This window comes from Trachypithecus francoisi, unplaced genomic scaffold (genome assembly GCF_009764315.1).
Source record: "Trachypithecus francoisi isolate TF-2019V2 unplaced genomic scaffold, Tfra_2.0 Lachesis_group4, whole genome shotgun sequence".
Lineage (NCBI taxonomy): Eukaryota > Metazoa > Chordata > Mammalia > Primates > Cercopithecidae > Trachypithecus > Trachypithecus francoisi.
Window position 1 is genome coordinate 28,927,127 of NW_022681469.1, and position 21,319 is coordinate 28,948,445.

The following is a 21,319-nucleotide window of genomic DNA, read 5'->3' on the forward strand; positions in this document are numbered from 1 at the left end:
AACCATAGCTGTGCATTAGGAAGATTAATCTTGTTTCAATATAGAGAACGGGTTAGGAAAGTAAGACTAGGAATAGCAAAAAAAAAAATTTTTAGTGTAGTCCAGTTCACAGCAGTGAGGGCCTGAATTACAGTACTAGTAACAAAATAACAGGGAAGGACAGGAAGCAGAGGGGAGTGCAGCATGGTGCACAGACTTTTGAACCACATTGCCTGGGTCTAAATCCTAGCTCTGTCCCTTGCTAGCTATATGTCCTTGGACAAGGTCTTGTCCTGGGTACCCCAGCTTCCTTAACTATAAAAAAGGGACAGCAATAGTATCTATTCCCTTACTGAGTTATGAGTAAATGTTTATATAAATCCCTGGCTAATATTATTGTAGGGATAAAACATAAGGAGTAAAAGACTAGCTGAATGGGAAAGTGGAGTAAAATAAGGGGATAAGTGTGAGTTTTTAAGTTCTATAACTTGAGGAAAACTTTTAAAACACAGACATTAAAAGGCAAGTTAGCAATATTTATCACTATGCATTGCAGTGATGTTCTTAAATAACAGAAACCAGAAACAAGCTAAATATCTATCAATTGGGTGGCTGGTAAATTACAGCACATTCACACAACACAACACTTTCAGCCATGAAGAAGCATGAGATACGTCTAAATGTGCTAACACAGAACAATCCCCAAAACATATTTTTAAGTTAAAAAAAAAAGACAGATGCAGAAAGAATACTTTGTTGTTGCACTCTGTTTTAATATAAAGATAACATACACCTATATGCACATATCTGCAAATTCTACTTCTAGAAAGACACACCAGAAACTCTAGGGAGATGACACTGCTAGGGAGACAGAATGCAAAACGTGGGATCTCAAGTGGAAGGGACACTTTCTCCTCTTGCATACTGTTTGATTTTACCAAGTTTACATGTTTTCCCATTTAAAAAATTAATAAAACAAACAAAAAAAAGACTTTTAGGAGGAAAGCTGGATGCATTCAATCATAGGAAATCATACTTACATATTTTAAGTAAGCGTAACCTTTATGTGTTCTACAAGCTTGCCCAATACTGATACTGGTAAAAGTCTAATGATACGGAGTGTTCAAAACCACTTAATAAATGGGCAGAAGACTATAGAACTCTTGAAAGTGAGAAGGAAAGGAGAAGCAAAGAAGGTCAATAAAGTAGAAGACAAGGACTGCTTACTTTAAAAAGTAAGGGAATGACCTTAAAAATAGTTTGGGGAGCCGGGCGCGGTGGCTCAAGCCTGTAATCCCAGCACTTTGGGAGACCGAGACGGGTGGATCACGAGGTCAGGAGATCGAGACTATCCTGGCTAACACGGTGAAACCCCGTCTCTACTAAAAAATACAAAAAAGTAGCCGGGCGACTAAGCAGGTGCCTGTAGTCCCAGCTACTCGGGAGGCTGAGGCAGAAGAATGGCGTAAACCCGGGAGGCGGAGCTTGCAATGAGCTGAGATCCAGCCACTGCACTCCAGCCTGGGCGGCAGAGCGAGACTCCGTTTCAAAAAAAAAAAAAAAAAAAAATAGTTTGGGGAAAATAAAGCCTTAAAAAATATGCAGGCTAATAAAAATTAGGCTGCACCTGAAAATTCTAAGTAATTATGTCAATTTGTCATTTGAAATTCTTAATATATTTTCCAATGTTATAAATAGTTAATAGGTCAGTCCCTATTCAGCTCACAAAGGCCTACTATACCCTATTAGATTACTTATAATACTGTACTAATGGTAGTACAGATTCCACCATTTTATTTTGTTTTGTTGTTGCTGTTAAATTTTTTGGTTTTTTTGAGAAAGAGTCTCACTCTGTCACCCAGGCTGGAGTAGAGTGGTGCAAGGTCAGCTCACTGCAACCTCCACCTCCTGGGTTCAAAAGATTCTGATGTCTCAGCCTCCCAAGTAGCTGGGACTACAGGCACCAGCCACCACGCCTGGCTAATTTTTTGTATTTTTAGTAGAGATGGGGTTTTGCCATGTTGACCAGGATGGTCTCAAACTCCTGACCTCAGGTGATCCACCCACCGCGGCCTCCCAAAGTACTGGCATTACAGGCATGAGTCACTGCACCCAGCTGGGTCTACCATTTTAAAACCTTATCCTACTCAAACTCTCAGGTACATTTGACAAGATAACCTCTCCCTCCTTCTTGAAACATGTTTTTCTCTTGACTCTTGTGAAACCAAGTAGTCCTGGTCTTCCTCCTACCTCACTAACCTTCTTTGCTTGCTTCTCCTTTCCTTCTCACTTTCAAGAGTTATATAGTCTTTTGACCAGTTTGTAAAAATATTCTTTGTTTTTTTTTCTGAGATGGAGTCTTGCTCTGTCCCCCAAGCTAGAGTGCAGTGGCGTGATCTCGGCTCACTGCAACCTCTGCCTCCTGGGTTCGAGCAATTCTCCTGCCTCAGCCTCCCCAGTAGCTGGAATTACAGGCACCCACCACCACATCTGGCTAATTTTTGTATTTTTAGTAGAGATGGGGTTTCACCATGTTGGCCAGGCTGGTCTCAAACTCCCAACCTCAGGTGATCCACCCATCTCAGCCTCCCAAAGTGCTGGGATTACAGGTGTGAGCCACCACACATGGCTAAAAATATTCTTTGGTGAACTCATCCAGTCCAAAGGCTTGTTAATAATTCCAAAAAACATTGTGAGCCTCACCATCTCCCTTAAGTTTGATTTTTTTTTTTTTTTTTGAGACGGAGTCTCGCTCTGTCACCCAGGCTGGAGTGCAGTGGCCGGATCTCAGCTCACTGCAAGCTCTGCCTCCTGGGTTTATGTCATTCTCCTGCCTCAGCCTCCCGAGTAGCTGGGACTACAGGCACCCACCACATCGCCCGGCTAGTTTTTTGGTTTTTTTTTTTTAGTAGAGACAGGGTTTCACCGTGCTAGCCAGGATGGTCTCGATCTCCTGACCTCGTGATCCGCCCGTCTCGGCCTCCCAAAGTGCTGGGATTACAGGCTTGAGCCACCGCGCCCGGCCGCTAAGTTTGATTTTTTTAATGTAAAGATTATTTACTGTATATCCTTACTTGGAGGTCAAATAGGCATCTCAAGCTTAACACTGCCAAAACAAAACTCTTGATTTGCCCCCTGCAATCCTGCTGCTTCAGATCTGCTCCATCACATTTGATGAGATCGTCATCTATCCAATCGCTCAAGACAAAAACTTAGGAGTCTTTTTTTTTCTTTTCCCAACTCACTGCAACCTCTGCCTCCTGGGTTCAAGCAATTCTTGTGCCCCAGCCTCCCAAGTAGCTGGGACTAAAGGCACGCGCCATCACGCCCGGCTAATTTTTGTATTTTTAGTAGAGATGGGGTTTTGCCATGTTGGCCAGGCTGGCCTCCAACTCCTGACCTCAAGTGATCCGCCTGCCTTGGCCTCCCAAAGTGCTGGGATTACAGGAGTGAACCACTGCATCTAGCCTTGTTAGCAATCATCTTGATTCTTCTCTCTCCTTCACACCTCACAGCAAATCCTATTAATGCTACTTTCGAAATACATCTCATATTCAACCACTTCCAACCACTGATATACCACCATACCCTAGTCTAAGCCACCACAATCTTTTTAGCAAAGTACTTCTATAGTCTTCTAAATGACCTCAATGTGTCCTTATTACCATGTCCCACTAGCCATTCTCCAACCAGCAGCTAGAGGGAGCTTTAGAAAATAATAAATCATATCACATCACTCCTCTGCTTAAAATTACCCAATAGTTACCCTTTAATTTTATAATCAACATCATAAATTCAGTTTTAGGCTTGCTAAGCTTGAGAAATGTGAAGCATGTAATTGTAGATATGGAGAAAACAAGGAAATGGCCCTCAAAAGAGACTTGGACTGAAATTACAAACTGGCATAACTTATTGGCATATGTATAGATACTGAAAATCACAGATTTGGAAGAGAACACCTCAAGTAAGTTGAAAAGAGAAGGGTGGGAACACATAACCAAGAATTGAGAACTCTCATACGTAAAGTCCTGGTGGAAGGGAAAGAGTTGACAAAGACGACTAAGGATGAGGCTAGACACATAAATGGAAAACGAGACCTGACGCCCAGGAAGCCAAAAGGGAAAAGGATGTTTAAAAATGAAGGGAGATCAAGGCAGATGGAGATTTTAAAATGTTCCTTTGACTTGACACACGTAAGTCATTTGTGGGTTTGTTTTTTGTTTTTGAGATGGAGTCTCACTGTCGCCCAGGTTGGAGTGCAGTGATGCAATCTCAGCTCACTACAACCTCCGCCTCCCGGGTTCAAGTGATTCTCCTGCCTCAGCCTCCCAAAGTGCTGGGATTAAAAGAGAGAATAGGAAAAAATGCTATGTAGATTAAAGTATACATGGGTGGGTCTAAAAAGATGACTAGGAGAATGGCACTTTAGAAAGAAGAAATGGTATGTACAAAATCAAGAAACAGTGTAGCACAGGAAATTCCAAGTTTTTAAAAAATCTCTCCTCTCAACCTACCTTGTTCCAAGAATTTAACGCAACTAACTGAAAATACTTCTGCATAGCTGAAATATAAAATGAAAGACATAAATGGGGAGGGTAAAGAGGTAGAAAGGGACAAATAGAGTGAGGGTAAGGAGGAAGAATCAACAACACAATTCCTTATCGAATTGTGACCAATTCGAATTGGTCACAATTCGATAAGGAATGAGTAAAAGGAAGGAATCTCATGTGATTCCCACATTTCTGGCTTGACTCACTAAATTGATGATATAGCCATTAAATCAGTAAGGATAAGAAGCACAGGATGAAGTAACAGGTTTGGCAGGAAAAATGATGAAATTGTTTTTTGAAAATGTTGTATTTGAGGTACTCATCAGTCAGTTGGTAGAAACATCTAGAAGCTGTTGGCAAACAGGCCAGAAAGAGAGATGTGGGTTAGACATAGATGTAGGTTGAGTCAGGACATTAATGATATCTTACTAAGAGTAAGAAGGGGAAACAAACAGATATACTCTTGAATACCAATATTAAGGGGCAGATGAAAACTAACAGGAAGTTCAAGAGATAAAAGAATAAGAGCTCTTTAGGAATAGGAACTTTATTTAATTATGTATTTCCAGGGTCTAGCATAGGAGACAGTTAAAACCAAATTCTAGAGAAGCTGGGTATGATGAAAACTAAGAGCTATCTACTGGAGTTAGCAATTAGAACATTATTACCTTAGTAAGAGCACTTGAGTAGAACAATGGAGGCAGAAGTGAGACTGCAAAAGACTGAAGAGAAGAAGAAAAAAGAAATTAAAATAAACAAGAGAGTCTATTCTTTCTGAAAGCCTGGTTGTGACAGAGAGAAGTAAAACAGGCCACCAGCTAGAAAAAACCTAAAATGTTACTCATATGGTAAACTGAGGAGAGATTCCACCTAATAAAATAACAGAAAACATAAACAAGCCTTGTGAGTAAAACATTTAAATATAGAACGGTTTTAAGAGAATCCCAAATTCCTACAGGTGATAAGTTATTACGCAGTATTAAATGAAACACTTGATAAAGAACTAAAAGGAAAGTAAAATATCAAAATGTTGATATAGCTGTCTTTAAGTGGAATCACTATGGATGATTTTCTCCTTGTCTCAATTTTTCTACATTTTCCAATTTGGGGGGTTTTTTTGAGGCAGGGTCTCACTCTGTTGCCCAGGCTAGAGTGCAGTGGCATGATCTCAGCTCACTACAGCCTCAACCTTCTGGGCTCAGACAATCCTCCTGCCTCAGTGTCCCAAGTAGGTGGGATTAGCTGGGATTACAGGCACGTGCCCCGACAGCTGGCTAATTTTGTTTATTTTTTGTAAAGACAAGGTCTAACTATGTTACCCATGCTGGTCTCAAACACCTGAACTTAAGCCATTTGCCCGCCTTGGCCTTCCAAAGTGCTGGGATTATAGGTGTGAGCCACCACACCCAGCCCATTATCCAAATTTTAATTAATGAGTTTGTATTCCTTTCATATAGTGGTCGTGGTAGGGGGTGGGAGACAACAGGTTTTACAAAAACTAATGTCTCAAGTCCAGAAAAGAAAAGAGATTCTAGCTCTAGAAAGGTAGACAATAGAGAAAAATATAAACAGAGAACAGAAAAGAAATGGAAGGGAAAAATAAAACCAACACAGAAATGAAATCTTCATTGGAAGTAGCACAAAGGAGTACAGACACTGCTGAAAACATAGTAAGGGACATATTAATAGATGACAGAATTGAGAAAGGCAGGCAAAACATAAATGACCTGTGAGAACCACAAAATATTGTTGACATAAACTCAAGATCTAAATAAATGGAAATACATCTCATGTTCACAGACTAGAAGACTTAACATCATCAAAATGCCAGGTGTGGTGGCTCATGCCTGTAATCCCAGCACTTTGGGAGGCCAAGGCAGGTGGATTGCCTGAGCTCAAGAGTTCGAGACCAGCCTGGGCAACATAGTAAAACCCTGTCTCTACTAAAATACAAAAAATTAGCGAGGCGTGGCAGCGTGCGCCTGTAATCCCAGCTACTGGGGAGGCTGAGACAGAAGAATCACTTGAACCCAGGAGGCAGAGGTTGCAGTGAGCCAAGATTGCGCCACTGCACTCCAGCGTGGGTGACAGAGCGAGATTCCATCTCAAAAAATAAATAAATAAACAATATCAAAATGACAACACTGCCTAAATTGATCTACAGACTCAATGCAATCCCTATCAGAACCCCAGCTGATAAAATGACAATCCCTTGTACAAAGTGAATCCCTTGTACAAAATGACAAGCTGACTCTCAAATTTATATGGCATTGCAAGGGACCCAGAATAGCCAAAATAACCCTAAAAGGGAGGAATAAATTAGGGGGACTCGAACTGTCCTGTCAAAACTTACTACAGGCTGGGCACAGTGGCTCACACCTGTAATCCCAGCATTTTGGGAGACCAAGGCGGGCTGATCACCTGAGGTCAGGAGTTTGAGACCAGCCTCACCAACATGGAGAAACCCCATCTCTACTAAAAATACAAAATTAGCTGGGCGTGGTGGTGCAAGGCTGTAATCCCAGCTACTTGGGAGGCTGAGGCAGGAGAACTGCTTGAACCCGGGAGGCGGAGGTTGCAGTGAGCTGAGATTGCGCCGCTGCACTACAGCATGGGCAACAAGAGCGAAACTCCAACTCAAAAACAAAAAAAAATACAAACCTTACTGCAAAGCAACAATAATTGAAGCAGTATGGTGTTGGTACATGAACAGACATATAGATCAATGGAATGGAACTCAGAGTCCAGAAATAAACCCATACATTTATGGTCAATTGATTTTCAACAAGAGTGCCAAAACCTGTTCAGTGGGGAAAGAACAGTCTTTCAACAGATAGTGCTGGGACAATTGGATAGGCAGTTGAGATAATCCTTATCTCATACCAAATACAAAAGTTAACTCAAAATGGATCAAAGACATAAATATAAGAGTAAAACTATGAAGCTCTTAGAGAAAACAGGAACAAGTCTTCATGATCTTGGATTTGGCAAAAGATTCTAAGATATGACACTGAAACGAAACCAACAAAACAAATTAGACTCCATCAAGATTGAAAACTTTTGTGCTTTAAAGAGCACAATCAAGAAAATGAAAAGACAATCCCAGAATGGGAGAAAATATATGCAAATCACATACACGACAATGGATTTGTATCTAGAATATATAAAGAACTCCTATAACAACAATAAAAAGACAACCCAATTAAATATTGGGCAAAAGATCTGAATAAATATTTTTCCAAAGAGGAAATGGCCAACACATACAAATAACCAACAATCACATGAAACAATGCTCAATATCATTACTCATCAGGGAAATACAAACCAAAAACCACAATGAGATGCCACCTTACACTCACTAGGACTGTTAGAATAAAAAAGAATAAAAATCTCATAGGCCAGGTGCGGTGGCTCACGCCCGTAATCCCAGCACTTTGGGAGGCTGAGGTGGGCAGATCACCTGAGGTCAGGAGTTCAAGGGCAGCCTGGCCAACATGGTGAAACCCCATCTCTACTAAAAATACAAAAATTGGTCAGGTGTAGTGGTGGGCACCTGTAATCCCAGCTACTCGGGAGGCTGAGCCAGGAGAATCGCTTGAACCCGGGAGGCGGAGGTTGCAGTGAGCCAAGATCACACCACTGCACTCCAGCCTGGGCGACAGAGCAAGACTCCATCTCAAAAAAAAAAAAAAAAAAAAAAAAAAATTAGCCGGGTGTGATGGTGCACACCTGTAATACCAGCTCTCAGGAGGCTGAGGCAAGAAAATCGCTTAAACCCAGGAAGTGGAGGTTGCAGTGAGCCAAGATCGCACCATTGCTCTCCAGCCTGGGTGACAGAGTGAGGCTCTGTCTCAAAAAGAAAAAAAAGAGAATAAAAATTTCATATATAGCAAATGTTGGCAAGGATGTGGAGAAATCAGAACCATCATACAGTGCAGGTGGGAAAGTAAAATTCCAGCCACTTTGGAAAACAGTCTGGCAGTTCTTCAACTGATTGAACGTAGAACACAGAATTACCACGACTCAACAATTCTACTTGTACATACAGACTTAAGAGAAACAAAAATATATGTCCATAGAAACTTATATGTCAACATTTACAGCAGCATTATTCATAATAGCCAAAAAGGAAAAACAACCTAAATATCCATCAATAGATGAATGGATAAACAAAATGGGTCTACCCATATAATGGAATATTATTTCATCATAAAATGCAATGATGTACTGATACCTTCTACAACATGTATGAACCTTGAAAATATTACGCAAAGTAAAAGAAGCCAGACACAAAAGACCACATACTATTACTATATGATTCCATTCATATGAGAAAGTTTGTAACAGGGAAATCTACAGAGACAAAAAATAGATGAATAATTGCTTAGGGTGAGGGTGAGGGAATGGGGGAGGGGAACAGGAGGATAAGGGGATGATGGCTAAAGGATAAAGAGCTTACTCCTGAGGTGATGAATTGTTCTAGAATTGACTGCAGTGATGGCTGTGCATATCTGTGAATATACTAGAAACCACTGACTTTCACACTTCAAATGTATGCATTGCATGACATGTGAATTATATCTCCATAAAGCTGTTAAAATATATAGAAATGGAATGTTTTTAAAAAAACTTAAGGGCCAGGCACGATAGCGCACATCTCTAATCCCAGTATTTTGGGAGGCCAAGGTAGAAGGATGGCTTGAGGCCACGAGTTCAAGACCAGCCTGGGTAACACAGCAAGACCCCCATCTCTACAAAAAATTTAAAAATTAGCTGGGCGTGGTGGGCACATACCTGTCATCCCAGCTACTTGGGAGGCTGAGGTGGGAGGATCGCTTCAGCCTGGGAGGTTGAGGCTGCAGTGAGTCATGATTGTACCACTGCACTCAAGCCTGGGTGAGAGAATGAGATCCTGTCTCTAAACAAAACAAAAAATAAAACAAAACAACACTTGAAAAGGATAAACTACTCTGTGTTTAAAAAAATTCAAAATGGAATGACAAAATATTCAGAAAATAATTACAAAGAGAAGCCTACAATCAACAGTACACAACTAAAGCAGGGCTCAGAAGAAATCGCATTTAAACATATGGGAAGAATGAAAGAAATATTAAGCATCCAACATAAGAAGACAGAAATACAAACCACAAAATACAGTGTGGAAAGCTAAAGGGAGGATTTAAAACTAAAAGAAAAAAATTAATAAAAAAAAGAAAATAGTGGAACTAAGTTTTAAAAATCCAAGAGCAGGTTATGAACAAGGGCAAAGCCTCACATAATACCAAATAAGAAATGATAATGAGTAGTCGCAAACCCAGGAAATAACTGTTTAATCAAAGAATACCTTGGTCAATTCACACAAATAATTTTGAAAATCTAGATGAACTGATTTTCTAGGTTAACATAAATTATCAAAGCTACCCCCAAAAGATATAAATTGTAAGAAGCCAACTATCGGCCGGGCGCGGTGGCTCAAGCCTGTAATCCCAGCACTTTGGGAGGCCGAGATGGGCGGATCACGAGGTCAGGAGATCGAGACCATCCTGGCTAATACGGTGAAACCCTGTCTCTACTTAAAAATACAAAAAACTAGCCGGGCGACGAGGCGGGCGCCTGTAGTCCCAGCGACTCGGGAGGCTGAGGCAGGAGAATGGCGTAAACCCGGGAGGCGGAGCTTGCAGTGAGCTGAGATCCGGCCACTGCACTCCAGCCTGGGTGGCAGAGCAAGACTCCGTCTCAAAAAAAAAAAAAAAAAAAAAAAAAAGAAGCCAACTATCAGAGAAGAATGATATAATTGGTCAGCACACGGTAGCTCACACATATAATCCCAGCACTTTGGGAGGCTGAGGCAGAAGGATTGCTTGAGCTTGGGAATTCAAGACCAGTTGGGGCAACAACGAGACCCCACCACTACAAAAAAAAATTTTTTTTTAATTAGCCAGGTGTGGTGGTGTACACCTGTAGTCCCAGCTACTCAGACGGCTGAGGAAGAAGGATCCCTTGAGCCCAGGAGGTTGAGGCTGCAGTGACCCATCATTGTGCCACTACATTCCAGCCTGGGCAACAGTGTGAGACCCTGTCTCAAAAAAACTAAGAAGTATGATATAATTGGACAATATAATTGTCTAAGAGCTACTTCTACCCCCTAAAAAAGAGGAGGTCCATATGACTTCATGGGGAATTCAACAAAACCTTTAACTTCAATGCCATTTAACCATAGAGGGGAAAAAATGCATAGAAAAAGAAAGGAGGGCTAGGCACAGTGGCTCACGCCTGTAATCCCAGTACTTTGGGAGGCTGAGGTGAGAGGATGACTACAGGCCAGCAGTTTGCAACCAGCCTAGGCAACATAGCAAGGCCTTATCTCTACAAAAAAATTTTAAAATAAGCTGAGTGTGCTGGTGCACACCTGTAGTCCTAGCTACTTGGGAGGCTAAAGCAAGAGGTTGGCTTGTGCCCAGGAGTTCAAGGCTGCAGTGAACTATGATTGCACCACTGCACTCTAGCCTGGGCGACAGCAGGAGGGAGGGAGGGGGGAAGGGAGGGAGGGAGAAAAGGAGGAAGGGAGGGAAGGAGGAAGGGAGAAAGGGAGGCAGGGAGCAAGGGAGGAAGGAAGGAGGGAGGCAGGAAAGGAGGGAGGAGGGGTGGGAACGGAGGGAGAGAGAGGGGAAAGGGGAGGAAGGTAGGGGAGAGGGAGGGAGGGAGAAAAGGAGGAAGGGAGGGAAGGAGGAAGGGAGAAAGGGAGGCAGGAGCAAGGGAGGAAGGAAGGGAGGGAGGGAAAGAAGAAGGAAGGCAGGCAGGCAGGCAAGCTTTGAAATAGTTTTATAAAAGTAGAAACAAAATAACACAGTTAAAAAAAAACAGAAAGGAAAATGAAAATGCCTATGAGGAGTGATGCAAAATTTCTAAGTAAAGTTCAGCAAACAGAACCCAGCAGTACGTTTAAAATACTAATAAACCACGACAAAGTAAGTTAATTCAGGAATACAAGAATGGTTCAGTAACAATAAATCCATTAGTACAATCTACCACAATAATAGATCAAAGGAGAAAAATTACATTATAATTCCCATAGATGCTGAACAGGCATTAGCAACATTACTTCCATTTATTAAAAAAATACTTTAGGCCTGGCATGGTGACTCACACCTGTAATCCCAGCACTTTGGGAGGCTGAGGTGGGCGAATCACTTGAGGACAGGAGTTCAAGGCCAGCCTGGCCAACATGGTGAAACCCTGTCTCTATTAAAAATACAAAAGTTGGCCGGGCGCGGTGGCTCAAGCCTGTAATCCCAGCACTTTGGGAGGCCGAGACAGGCGGATCACGAGGTCAGGAGATCGAGACCATCCTGGCTAACACGGTGAAACCCCGTCTCTACTAAAAAATGCAAAAAAGAAAAACTAGCCAGGCGAGGTGGCGGGCGCCTGTAGTCCCAGCTACTCGGGAGGCTGAGGCAGGAGAATGGCGTAAACCTGGGAGGCGGAGCTTGCAGTGAGCTGAGATCCGGCCACTGCACTCCAGCCCTGGAGACAGAGTGAGACTCCGTCTCAAAAAAAAAAATACAAAAGTTAGCAGGATGTTGTGGCGGGCGCCTATAGTCCCAGCTGCCCGGGAGGCTGAGCCAGGACAATCACTTGAACCCAGGAGGCAAATGTTGCAGTGAGCTGAGATCGAGCTACTGCACTCCAGCCTGGGCAACAGAGTGAGACTCTGGCTCAAAAAAAAAAAAAAAAAAAACTTAAAAAAATGGACCAAGACGGACAGATCACGAGGTCAGGAGATCGAGACCATCCTGGGCTAACATGGTGCAACCCAGTCTCTACTAAAAATACAAAAAAATAAAAATTAGCCAGGCGTAGTGGCAGGCACCTGTAGTCTCAGCTACTCGGGAGGCTGAGGCAGGAGAATGGCGTGAACCCGGGAGGCAGAGGTTGCAGTTAGCCGAGAACGCAGTATTACACTCCAGCCTGGGCAGCAAAGCGAGACTCTGTCTCAACAACAACAACAAAAAAAGTGAAAAGGAGGGCAGGGCGCGGAGGCTTATACCTGTAATCCCAGCACTTTGGGAGGCCAAGACAGAACGATCACTTGAGCCCAGGAGTTTGAGATCAGCCTGGGCAACATAGCAAGACTCCATCTCTATTCTATTTTATTTTAATTTTATTTATTTATTTTTTTTGGAGATGGAGTCTTGCTCTGTCACCCAGGCTGAAGTGCAGTAGCGCAATCTTCACTCACTGCAATCTCTGCCTCCAGGGTTCAAGCGACTCTCCTGCCTCAGCCTCCTGAGCAGCTGAGACTACAGGCATGAACTACCACCACGCCCAGCTAGTTTTTGTGTGTGTGTTTTCAGTAGAAACGGGGTTTCACCATATTGGCCAGGCTGATCTCAAACTCCTGACCTCAAGTGATCTGCCTGCCTTAGCCTCTCAAAGTACTGGGATTACGGGCATGAGCCAACACACTCGGCCTATTTTAAAAAAAGAAAAAAAAATGAAAAGGAGAAGATAAAATTATCATTATTCAGCAATTATATAATTATTTAGCTATACCTGTTATTCTATAGAAAAACAACTGGGAAACTATTATAGATAATATTAGAATTCTTAAGGTGGCTAGGTATAAAATTAACACTCAAAATTTAATACATAATTCAAATAATAATAATAATTCAAACAACCACATAAAAGTTAAAAAAGAAAGCAGAAACCCCAGCAGGGCATGGTGGCTCACGCCTGTAATCCCAGCACTTTGGGAGGCTGAGGTGGGTGGATCACAAGATCAGGAAATCAAGACCATCCTGGCTAACAAGGTGAAACCCCATCTCTACTAAAAATACAAAAAATTAGCCAGGCGTGGTGGCGGGCGCCTGTAGTCCCAGCTACTCGCGAAACTGAGGGAGGAGAATGGCATGAACCCAGGAGGCGGAGCTTGCAGTGAGCTGAGATCGCACCACCACACTCCAGCCTGGGTGACAGAGCGAGACTCCGTCTCAAAAAAAAAAAAAAAAAAAAAAAAAAAAGGAAAGTAGAAACTCCGTTTACAATAGCAACAAACAAGATAAACACCAAGGAATAAATATAATAAGAAATGTGAGAGGTCTATATGAAAAATAACTTTTTAATATTGATAGATGCAAAACAAGACTTGAACGACAATAAATACATGTACTGTTCTTTTTTTTTTTTTTTTTGAGACAGAATCTCGTCCTGTCACCTAGGCTGGAGTGCAGTGGCACAATCTTGGCTCACTGCAACCTTGGCCTCCCGGGTTCAAGCGATTCTCCTGCCTCAGCCTCCCCAGTAGCTGGGATTACAGGCACCTGCCACCAAGAACAGCTAAGTTTTATATTTTTAGCAGAGACAGGGTTTCCCCATGTTGCCAGACTGGTCTCGAACTCCAGGCCTCAAATGATCCACCTGCCTCAGCATCCCAAAGTGTTGGGATTAAAGGCGTCAGCCACCGTGCCTGGTCACATATACTGTTCTTGAACATAAAGAAATGAATATAGACCCTGTTCTTGAACCTCAAAACGATGTCAATTATCTCTAAATTAATCTATAAACATAATACAATACCAACAAAAATACCAACAGGACAGAGGAGCAGGACTTGGTTAGCTAATTCTAAGTCATATAGAAAAATAAACAAAGAAAACTTCCCAGGAAAACTCTGGGAAGTAGAATGAGGAAGACGATAACCAAGGAATGGGGTCATTAGGTATAAAAAGGTAATCTGATCAATGAAACAGAATAAAAGTCCAGTAATAACCTCAAATTATATGTAGGAACTAAGTACACCTATAGACAACATTTCAATCAGTAGGGCAAAGTTGAACTAAATGAAGGAAACTGCCATAACTGGGCAGCCATCCGGAAGAAAGGTAAAGTTGGATTCCTACCTCGACACCTTATTCAACTTACATTTTGTGTGGGTAAGTGTATTTAACTTAAAAATAAAATTACAGGCCGGGCGCGGTGGCTCAAGCCTGTAATCCCAGCACTTTGGGAGGCCGAGACGGGCGGATCACAAGGTCAGGAGATCGAGACCATCCTGGCTAACACGGTGAAACCCCATCTCTACTAAAAATACAAAAACTAGCCGGGCGAGGTGGCGGGCGCCTGTAGTCCCAGCTACTCCGGAGGCTGAGGCAGGAGAATGGCGGAAACCCGGGAGGCGGAGCTTGCAGTGAGCTGAGATCCGGCCACTGCACTCCAGCCTGGGCGACAGAGCAAGACTCCGTCTCAAAAAAATAAAATAAAATAAAATAAAATAAAATAAAATAAAATAAAATAAAATTACAGAAGTACCTGGAGAAAACACAAGAATATTTAATTCTAATTAGAAATAATAATAAAATAGGAAAGGCCTTTCTTATGACACAAAACCTAGACTCTGAAAAGACTGATAAATTTAACAACAAAACATTTAATTTCTGATGAAAAAATATACCATGAACAAAGTCAAAAGGCAAATGAAAAACTGTGAAAAATATCTGTAACATGTATCAAAGGTTAAGAACTGATTTCATTAAAATACAGAGTTTCTATAAACCAGGGGTCAGCAACCCGCAGGCCATGGACCCCCAGTCCCGGTCCATGGCCTGTTAGGAACCTGGCCACACAGCAGGAGGTGAGTGGTGGACGAATGAGCATTCCTGCCAGAGCTCGGCCTCCTGTCAGATAAGGTATTAGATTCTCATAGGAGTGCTACCTCTGCAGTGAACTGTGCGTGCAAGGGATCTAGGCTGTGCGCTTCTTACGAGTCTCTAGTGCCTGATGACCTGAAGTGGAACAGTTTCATCCCGAAACCATTCCTCCTACTCCTCCACCCCGCCATCCCTATCCATGGAAAAATTGTCTTCCACAAAACCGGTCCCTGGTGCCAAAAAGGTTGGGGACCGCCTTTATAAACAATATGAACCACCCCAAAAGAAAAATGAACAAAAAATATAAACGGGTCTATAAATAAAGGAAACAAATGAATGGCTCTTATATCTACCTACTGAAAAGACGCTTAAGAAAAATATTCCTACTAAACTGACAATTTAAAAAACATTTGATAACCCACTCCGTTACCAAGAGAACAAGGAAGACAGCACTTGAACACCAACAGGAAAACACAAACTTGAAATCTGACAGTATCTATCAACGTTTAAGCAGTAAACATATATCCTTTGACCCAGAAACTGTACTTCTACAAATGTATCCTAAAGAGAGACTCTCTCATGTGCAAAAATTATATATGTATAGGGATATTCATTGTATCACTATTTGTATTAGCAAGACTGTAAACATCTTAAATACCCATCCAAACAAAGGAATACTACCATCTCCACAAAGTCCTTCCCATCCCCTCACGCCTGGAAATAATACACAAGAAATGTATCATTGGTTGCTTCTAGGGAAGGAAGTCAATTAGCTGGGGTCAAAGCAAGAAGAAAAACTTGTCTTTTACCATATACCTTTTTATACCATTTGGATTTTATACACATTACTTACTTAAGATGTTTAAGTTAAGACTACAGTATTATTTTTACCCAGCTTTACCAACTGTCACATTTTTCCTTCTTTTTCTTTGTCAGTTTTCCAGTTCTCACGTTAGCAACGCTTAACTATTTTCCCAGTTAATCATGGTATTTAATCAAACTCACACAGTTAAATCATAAGTTACCTGAATTCCACTGTCCCATGATCCCCTTGCTCCTGAGCTCTCTCTGCATACTTATTCTACAAAAAGCACAATTCCCTGCTCGTTACTGGGTGTATAGAAATTATGAGTTAGTAAAAATCCAGGAGTAAAAAGCTATTAATTTCTTGGCCTATGAGGCAAATACATAATCACTACTGAACTTTAGAAAACAGCAGAAAGGCAAGTGCTCAAAAAAAAAGGTTTCACAAACTATCATTTGTGCTGTCGCAATGGATGCAGACTCTAATCCACTACTTTACATTAAAGAACCTGATTTTGGTCCGGCACGGTGGCTCATGCCTGTAATCCCAACACTTTGGGAGGCCAAGGTGGGTGGATCACAAGATGAGGAGTTCGAGACCAGCCTGGCCAACATGATGAAACCCCGTCTCTACTAAAAATACAAAAATTAGCACAGTGGCACACACCTATAATTCCAACTACTCAGGAGGCTGAGGCAGGAGAATTGCTTGAACCCGGGAAGCAGAGGTTGCAGCGAGCCGACACTGTGCCACTGCACTCTAGCCTGGGTGACAGAGCAAGACTCCATCTCAGAAAAAAAAAAAAGAGAGAGAGAAACTGATTTTAACCACCTATTCAGAGTCAATGTGGCTAGAGAGGATTGAACCACACTAATCAAACTCACTAGACATTAATGTGTTATATATAATGCCAATGTATTAATTTAGAATTTTAAAAATATATGTATATGTGTATGGTATATATGTATATGTGTATATATGTACACACACATACATCTCAAGAGTATCAAATCACGCATATCAAGGAATCACATACAAATGGTAAAGTATGCACAAGGAGAGCCACATGATGCTATGAGTGTTACAGAGAGAAGAGACCAAGTCAGAAAGGTCAGGGAAGGCTTCTGTGTAAAAAACATTTTGATCAAACTGAGATCTAATGGAATAGAGGTTAAAATAAGAGAATGGAATGAGGAGTAAGAAGGTTCTTGGATGATGGAAAATCTTGTGCAATGGATCTGGGGCAGGAGGAAGCATGATACATCTAAGGGGGCAGAAAAAGATCAACGACCAAGAGAACATAACACAGGATTAACTGTAGAGTTAGAGAGGAGTCAGACGACACAGTGCCTTTGAGGCCATGTTAAAGATTTTTGCCTTATCCTAAGAGCAATAAAAAAGTTGTGAGCAGGGATGAGAATGTATTTGGGCTTGCAAAAAGACTGGTGTGCTATACGAATTGGAGGGCAGGAGTAGAAGCAGGAATACTGCTTAAAAAGCTCCTGCAGGAGACCTAAGTGAGGGATGGCGGCACCGTGGATTGGAGTTACGGCAGGAGTAAAAGAAACAGGACTTGGTAAATGATTACACCTGAAGTGCAAGGGAGACGAAAATATTGACGAGGATGCCCAAGTTTCAAGTTTGCACAACTGGATGCATAAAGAAGCTACCACAGAAAGAGGGTGAGAACACTCCAGGAAGACCAGGTTGTTTTGTTTGGTTTCATTGGGGGCTGGATGGAGGGTTGAGACGTAAAAAGTAAGAAAAGGTTCTAAGTGTCAGTAACTGGAAGTCTTGGCAGACAAGGATGAAAAATGGAACACGGAGCTGGCTGGGCGCCGTGACTCACGCCTGTAATCCCAGCACTTTGGGAGGCTGAAGCGGGAGGATCACTTGAGGCCAGGAGTTCGAGCCCAGTCTGGCCAACATGGCAAAACCCCATCTCTACCAAAAATACAAAAAATTAGCCGGATGTGGTGGCCCGCACCTCTAATCTACTTGGGAGACTGAGACAGAAGAATTGCTAGATTTTGGGAGGCAAAGGTTGCCAAGACCATGCCACTGCACTCCAGCCTGGGCCACAGAGTGAGACTGTCTCAAAAAAAAAAAAAAAAGACAAATGGGATTTAGAGGTCAAAAGAGAGAGTGAGCCATAGCAGAGTTGGTTTTTTTTGTTTGTTTTTTTTGTTTTTAATTTTTAACTTGAGATGCGGTATTGCTTTGCTGCCCAGGCTGGCCTTGAACTCCTAGGCTCAAGCGATCCTCCCACCTTGGCTTGTCAAAGTGCTGGGGTTACAGACGTGAGCCATCATGACCAGTTGCTATAGTACACTTTGAAAAAAAAAATTTTTTTGCCTAGGCAAGGTGGCTCACGCCTGTAATCCCAGCACTTTGGGAGGCTGAGACAGGCAGATCACCTGAGTTCAAGAGTTCAAGACCAGCCTGGCCAACATGATAAAACCCTGTCTCTACTAAAAATACAAAAACTAGCCGGGCGTGGTGGTGGGTGCCTGTAATTTCAGCTACTCAGGAGGCTGAGGCAGGAGAATTGCTTGAACCCAGGAAGCAGAGGTTGCAGTGAGCCGAGATGGCGACACTGCACTCCAGCCTGGAGGACAGAGCAAGACTTCATCTCAATAAATAAATTAATTAATTTTTTTTAAAAAAGGTTTTATCTCCAAGGCCCGTCAACCAAGCCTAGACATCCTACTCCTCCCCATCACCTAAAATCTTTTAAAATCTATCAAAATACAAGAAAAGGGAGAGGCTTAAAATGCAATACCTAGGAGAATAAAGAATTGGTATGAAAGAATTTCAAACTATATAATACACTGAGATATCAGATGTGTCCCAGTTTTGAGAATGAGTAAAGGAGCAATGAAGTGTCAGTCAAGAGAAAAGGGAAGCAGAAAAAAGAGACTGATGACCCCACTTTACAAATTTTCACAGTTTAGACACGTTTATCTTTACCTCCGGATAAATGGCTGTTCTTGGTCTTGTGTGCTAAGGGAATGCAGAAACAGCTCCACACTGAAGCCCCTTAGCAGAAATCATGGCTTCCACTGCCACCACGTGGTGGCAGTGAGGAAGTGCACCAACCAGGTTCTAGGAACCTAGGAATGCCTACATGAAGCCCATGGTATAATTAATCCGTGATCAAAGACCTAAAGATTACGATAGTAGAGGGCAAACTGGTGACAGTGCTCGCTAAGAGATCCATCTTCTAAGCTGTCAATACACAAAAATCTAAGTTTGTACTGTTAATTGGGAGTAAGAAAAAAGATTGCTCCTTTTTTCTTTTTCATGTTAAGGATCATATATTTGGAAATTCTAGGGTGCCCAGTCTGATATTAACATCTCAAACCCAACTTCTGGTATATTATATGATTACTTACAAATGCCTCGATTTAATTTTAATGGCGCATATAAATGGTGTAATGTACGTTTCTAGCACACATCAATAACCTCATCACAAACATAAGCAATTGTCTCATTAAATGTGCTAAATTCCCTTTGTCATCTTCAATTTAATCAAATAATAATTTTTGACTACTTAGAAGTATAAGGCACAGTCATAAGTACAATTCAAAAAAATCAATTCATCATGTTCTCAAAACTCATCAGCTAAACAAACATATCACTAATATAATCAATATTATTCACAAAAAAACACGATGAATAATTAACACATCATTCCTGATAGTTCTTTTCATAGTAAAAACAGGCTTGCCCAGTGGGATATTTGACATTCTGTGCATTATTTAATCCCCTACCTTCCTTCTACTAGATTGAATATTCGATTACAAACGTACCTCTTTAAACTTGTCTACACATACATATTCACTTGATTTTATTTTGTTTTCAAAAGCATCTGAACTCAAGACTACAGCACTGTAGACCAAAATGTGAAATAATTGTATTGGGTACATTTTTCCAATTCTTAGTTGTTTTCATATCGTAAACACAGCATAATTTTGTCACTAAGTATATTTTTGATCTTCACTTTCTCCCCTAAAACCTAGACCCCATTATCCATTCTGTCTCTGGACATTCCAAAATAATAATAATTCAACTAGTTTTCCCTAATCCTGTAGGTTCTCTTTCCCATACACTCCCCAACCACACTCCCCCACCCCTTTCTTATGTTTCAGAATGCCTCTTACACACACACCCCGGGTAGTTTTTACAAAATCACTCCTTGGAATGCGCTTCCCTCTTTTCTCCTTAACTTGGCACCCTTTTTGAAATAATTTCCCACAGCTAGGCGCCAATGTCTTTCATTTACAAGATCAAACTGCGGAAGGGGAAGAGATTGGGAACCGAGTAACCGAAACATTTGGAAATGTCAATGAGACAGTGGCCTCTCCTTTGAAAAGAAAACAGAACTCTCAGTACAGAGCTTTCAACAGAGCAAAGATACTTTTCTTCGCTGTGCTCCTGTTCCCTCCCTGACCTCAAAGACACCTTCCCTTTTCTCTGATCCCCAGTCCCTCTGCTATGCGTGGGGCCTGCCTTTCCTCCTCCCAAGGAAAAGAAAGCCAGGGAGAAAAAGAAAAGGTAGCAGTCACCTTCCCGCCCGCCGCGCCCGCAAGCGGTCAGGACCCTGTCCCACGACTCACCTGGCAGGTGCGGCCGCCCGGAGAGTTGCACGAAGCGGTTGAGCTGGCCAGTCCCCCGACCCCCGCTGCCCCCACTGCCCCCGCCGGCCCCGCTACCTCCGCCACCAGCGCCGGCGGCGCCTCCTCCCCTCCGGCGGTTCCTGTCCCAGCCCTGGGCGGCCGACATGACCCGCTAACGACTGCCGCAGCCCGGTCCCGTCAGCGCCTGACCCGGCGGCACCAGCGGAACCTCCTTCCTGGGCTCCTTCAGAGACCCAGGAGAGAGGGGAAGGGGGCAGCGCCCGGTCCCACCAGAGACCAATGACTTACCGCCTTGGTGAAAGACAGCCAATGGTCAGTCGTCTTCTTGGCAGGTAGAGGGAGGCGGAGAGAAACGTGGTAACCATAGCTATGGCTAAAAAAAAAAGTGAGGAGAGAGAAAGGCAGAAGCAGCCACTCCTCGCTCTCATCGTCCGCGCTGGGCTGGCCGGCGTCACCCCGACTCCTGCGGGACCAGGCGGGCCAATCGAAGGTCGAGTGTCAGAGGCCGCGCCTGCGGAAAGACTCACGGCGACGGCCAGTGCCTCAGGTTTGGTTAGCGTTCAGGAACTCTTTCCCGTAAACATTGCAATCGGACACTGGATATAAGCATAATACACATATTTGGGGGCAATACGGTATTCTGCCAGCTTTTCAGACTGAGATCCCATTCCCTGACAGTTGACACAAAGGGCTTGC

General features: G+C 42.5%; 1 protein-coding gene across 4 annotated transcripts in view; it reads right to left on the bottom strand.

The window, feature by feature from the left end:
* Positions 1 to 20,903, bottom strand: part of KLHDC10 (kelch domain containing 10) — a 71,121-nt gene extending 50,218 nt beyond the window's left edge. For 2 of the 4 annotated variants that reach the window (XM_033195130.1, XM_033195129.1), the window contains exon 1: positions 20,603 to 20,872. In XM_033195130.1, the coding sequence (XP_033051021.1) occupies positions 20,603 to 20,768 (166 nt within the window). In that variant the 5' untranslated portion in view covers positions 20,769 to 20,872. Of the gene's footprint in view, positions 1 to 20,602 lie in introns of all 4 variants that reach the window. The other 2 variants (XM_033195128.1, XM_033195127.1) reach the window with 2 other exon arrangements.
* Between the last annotated feature and the right edge of the window lie 416 nt (positions 20,904 to 21,319).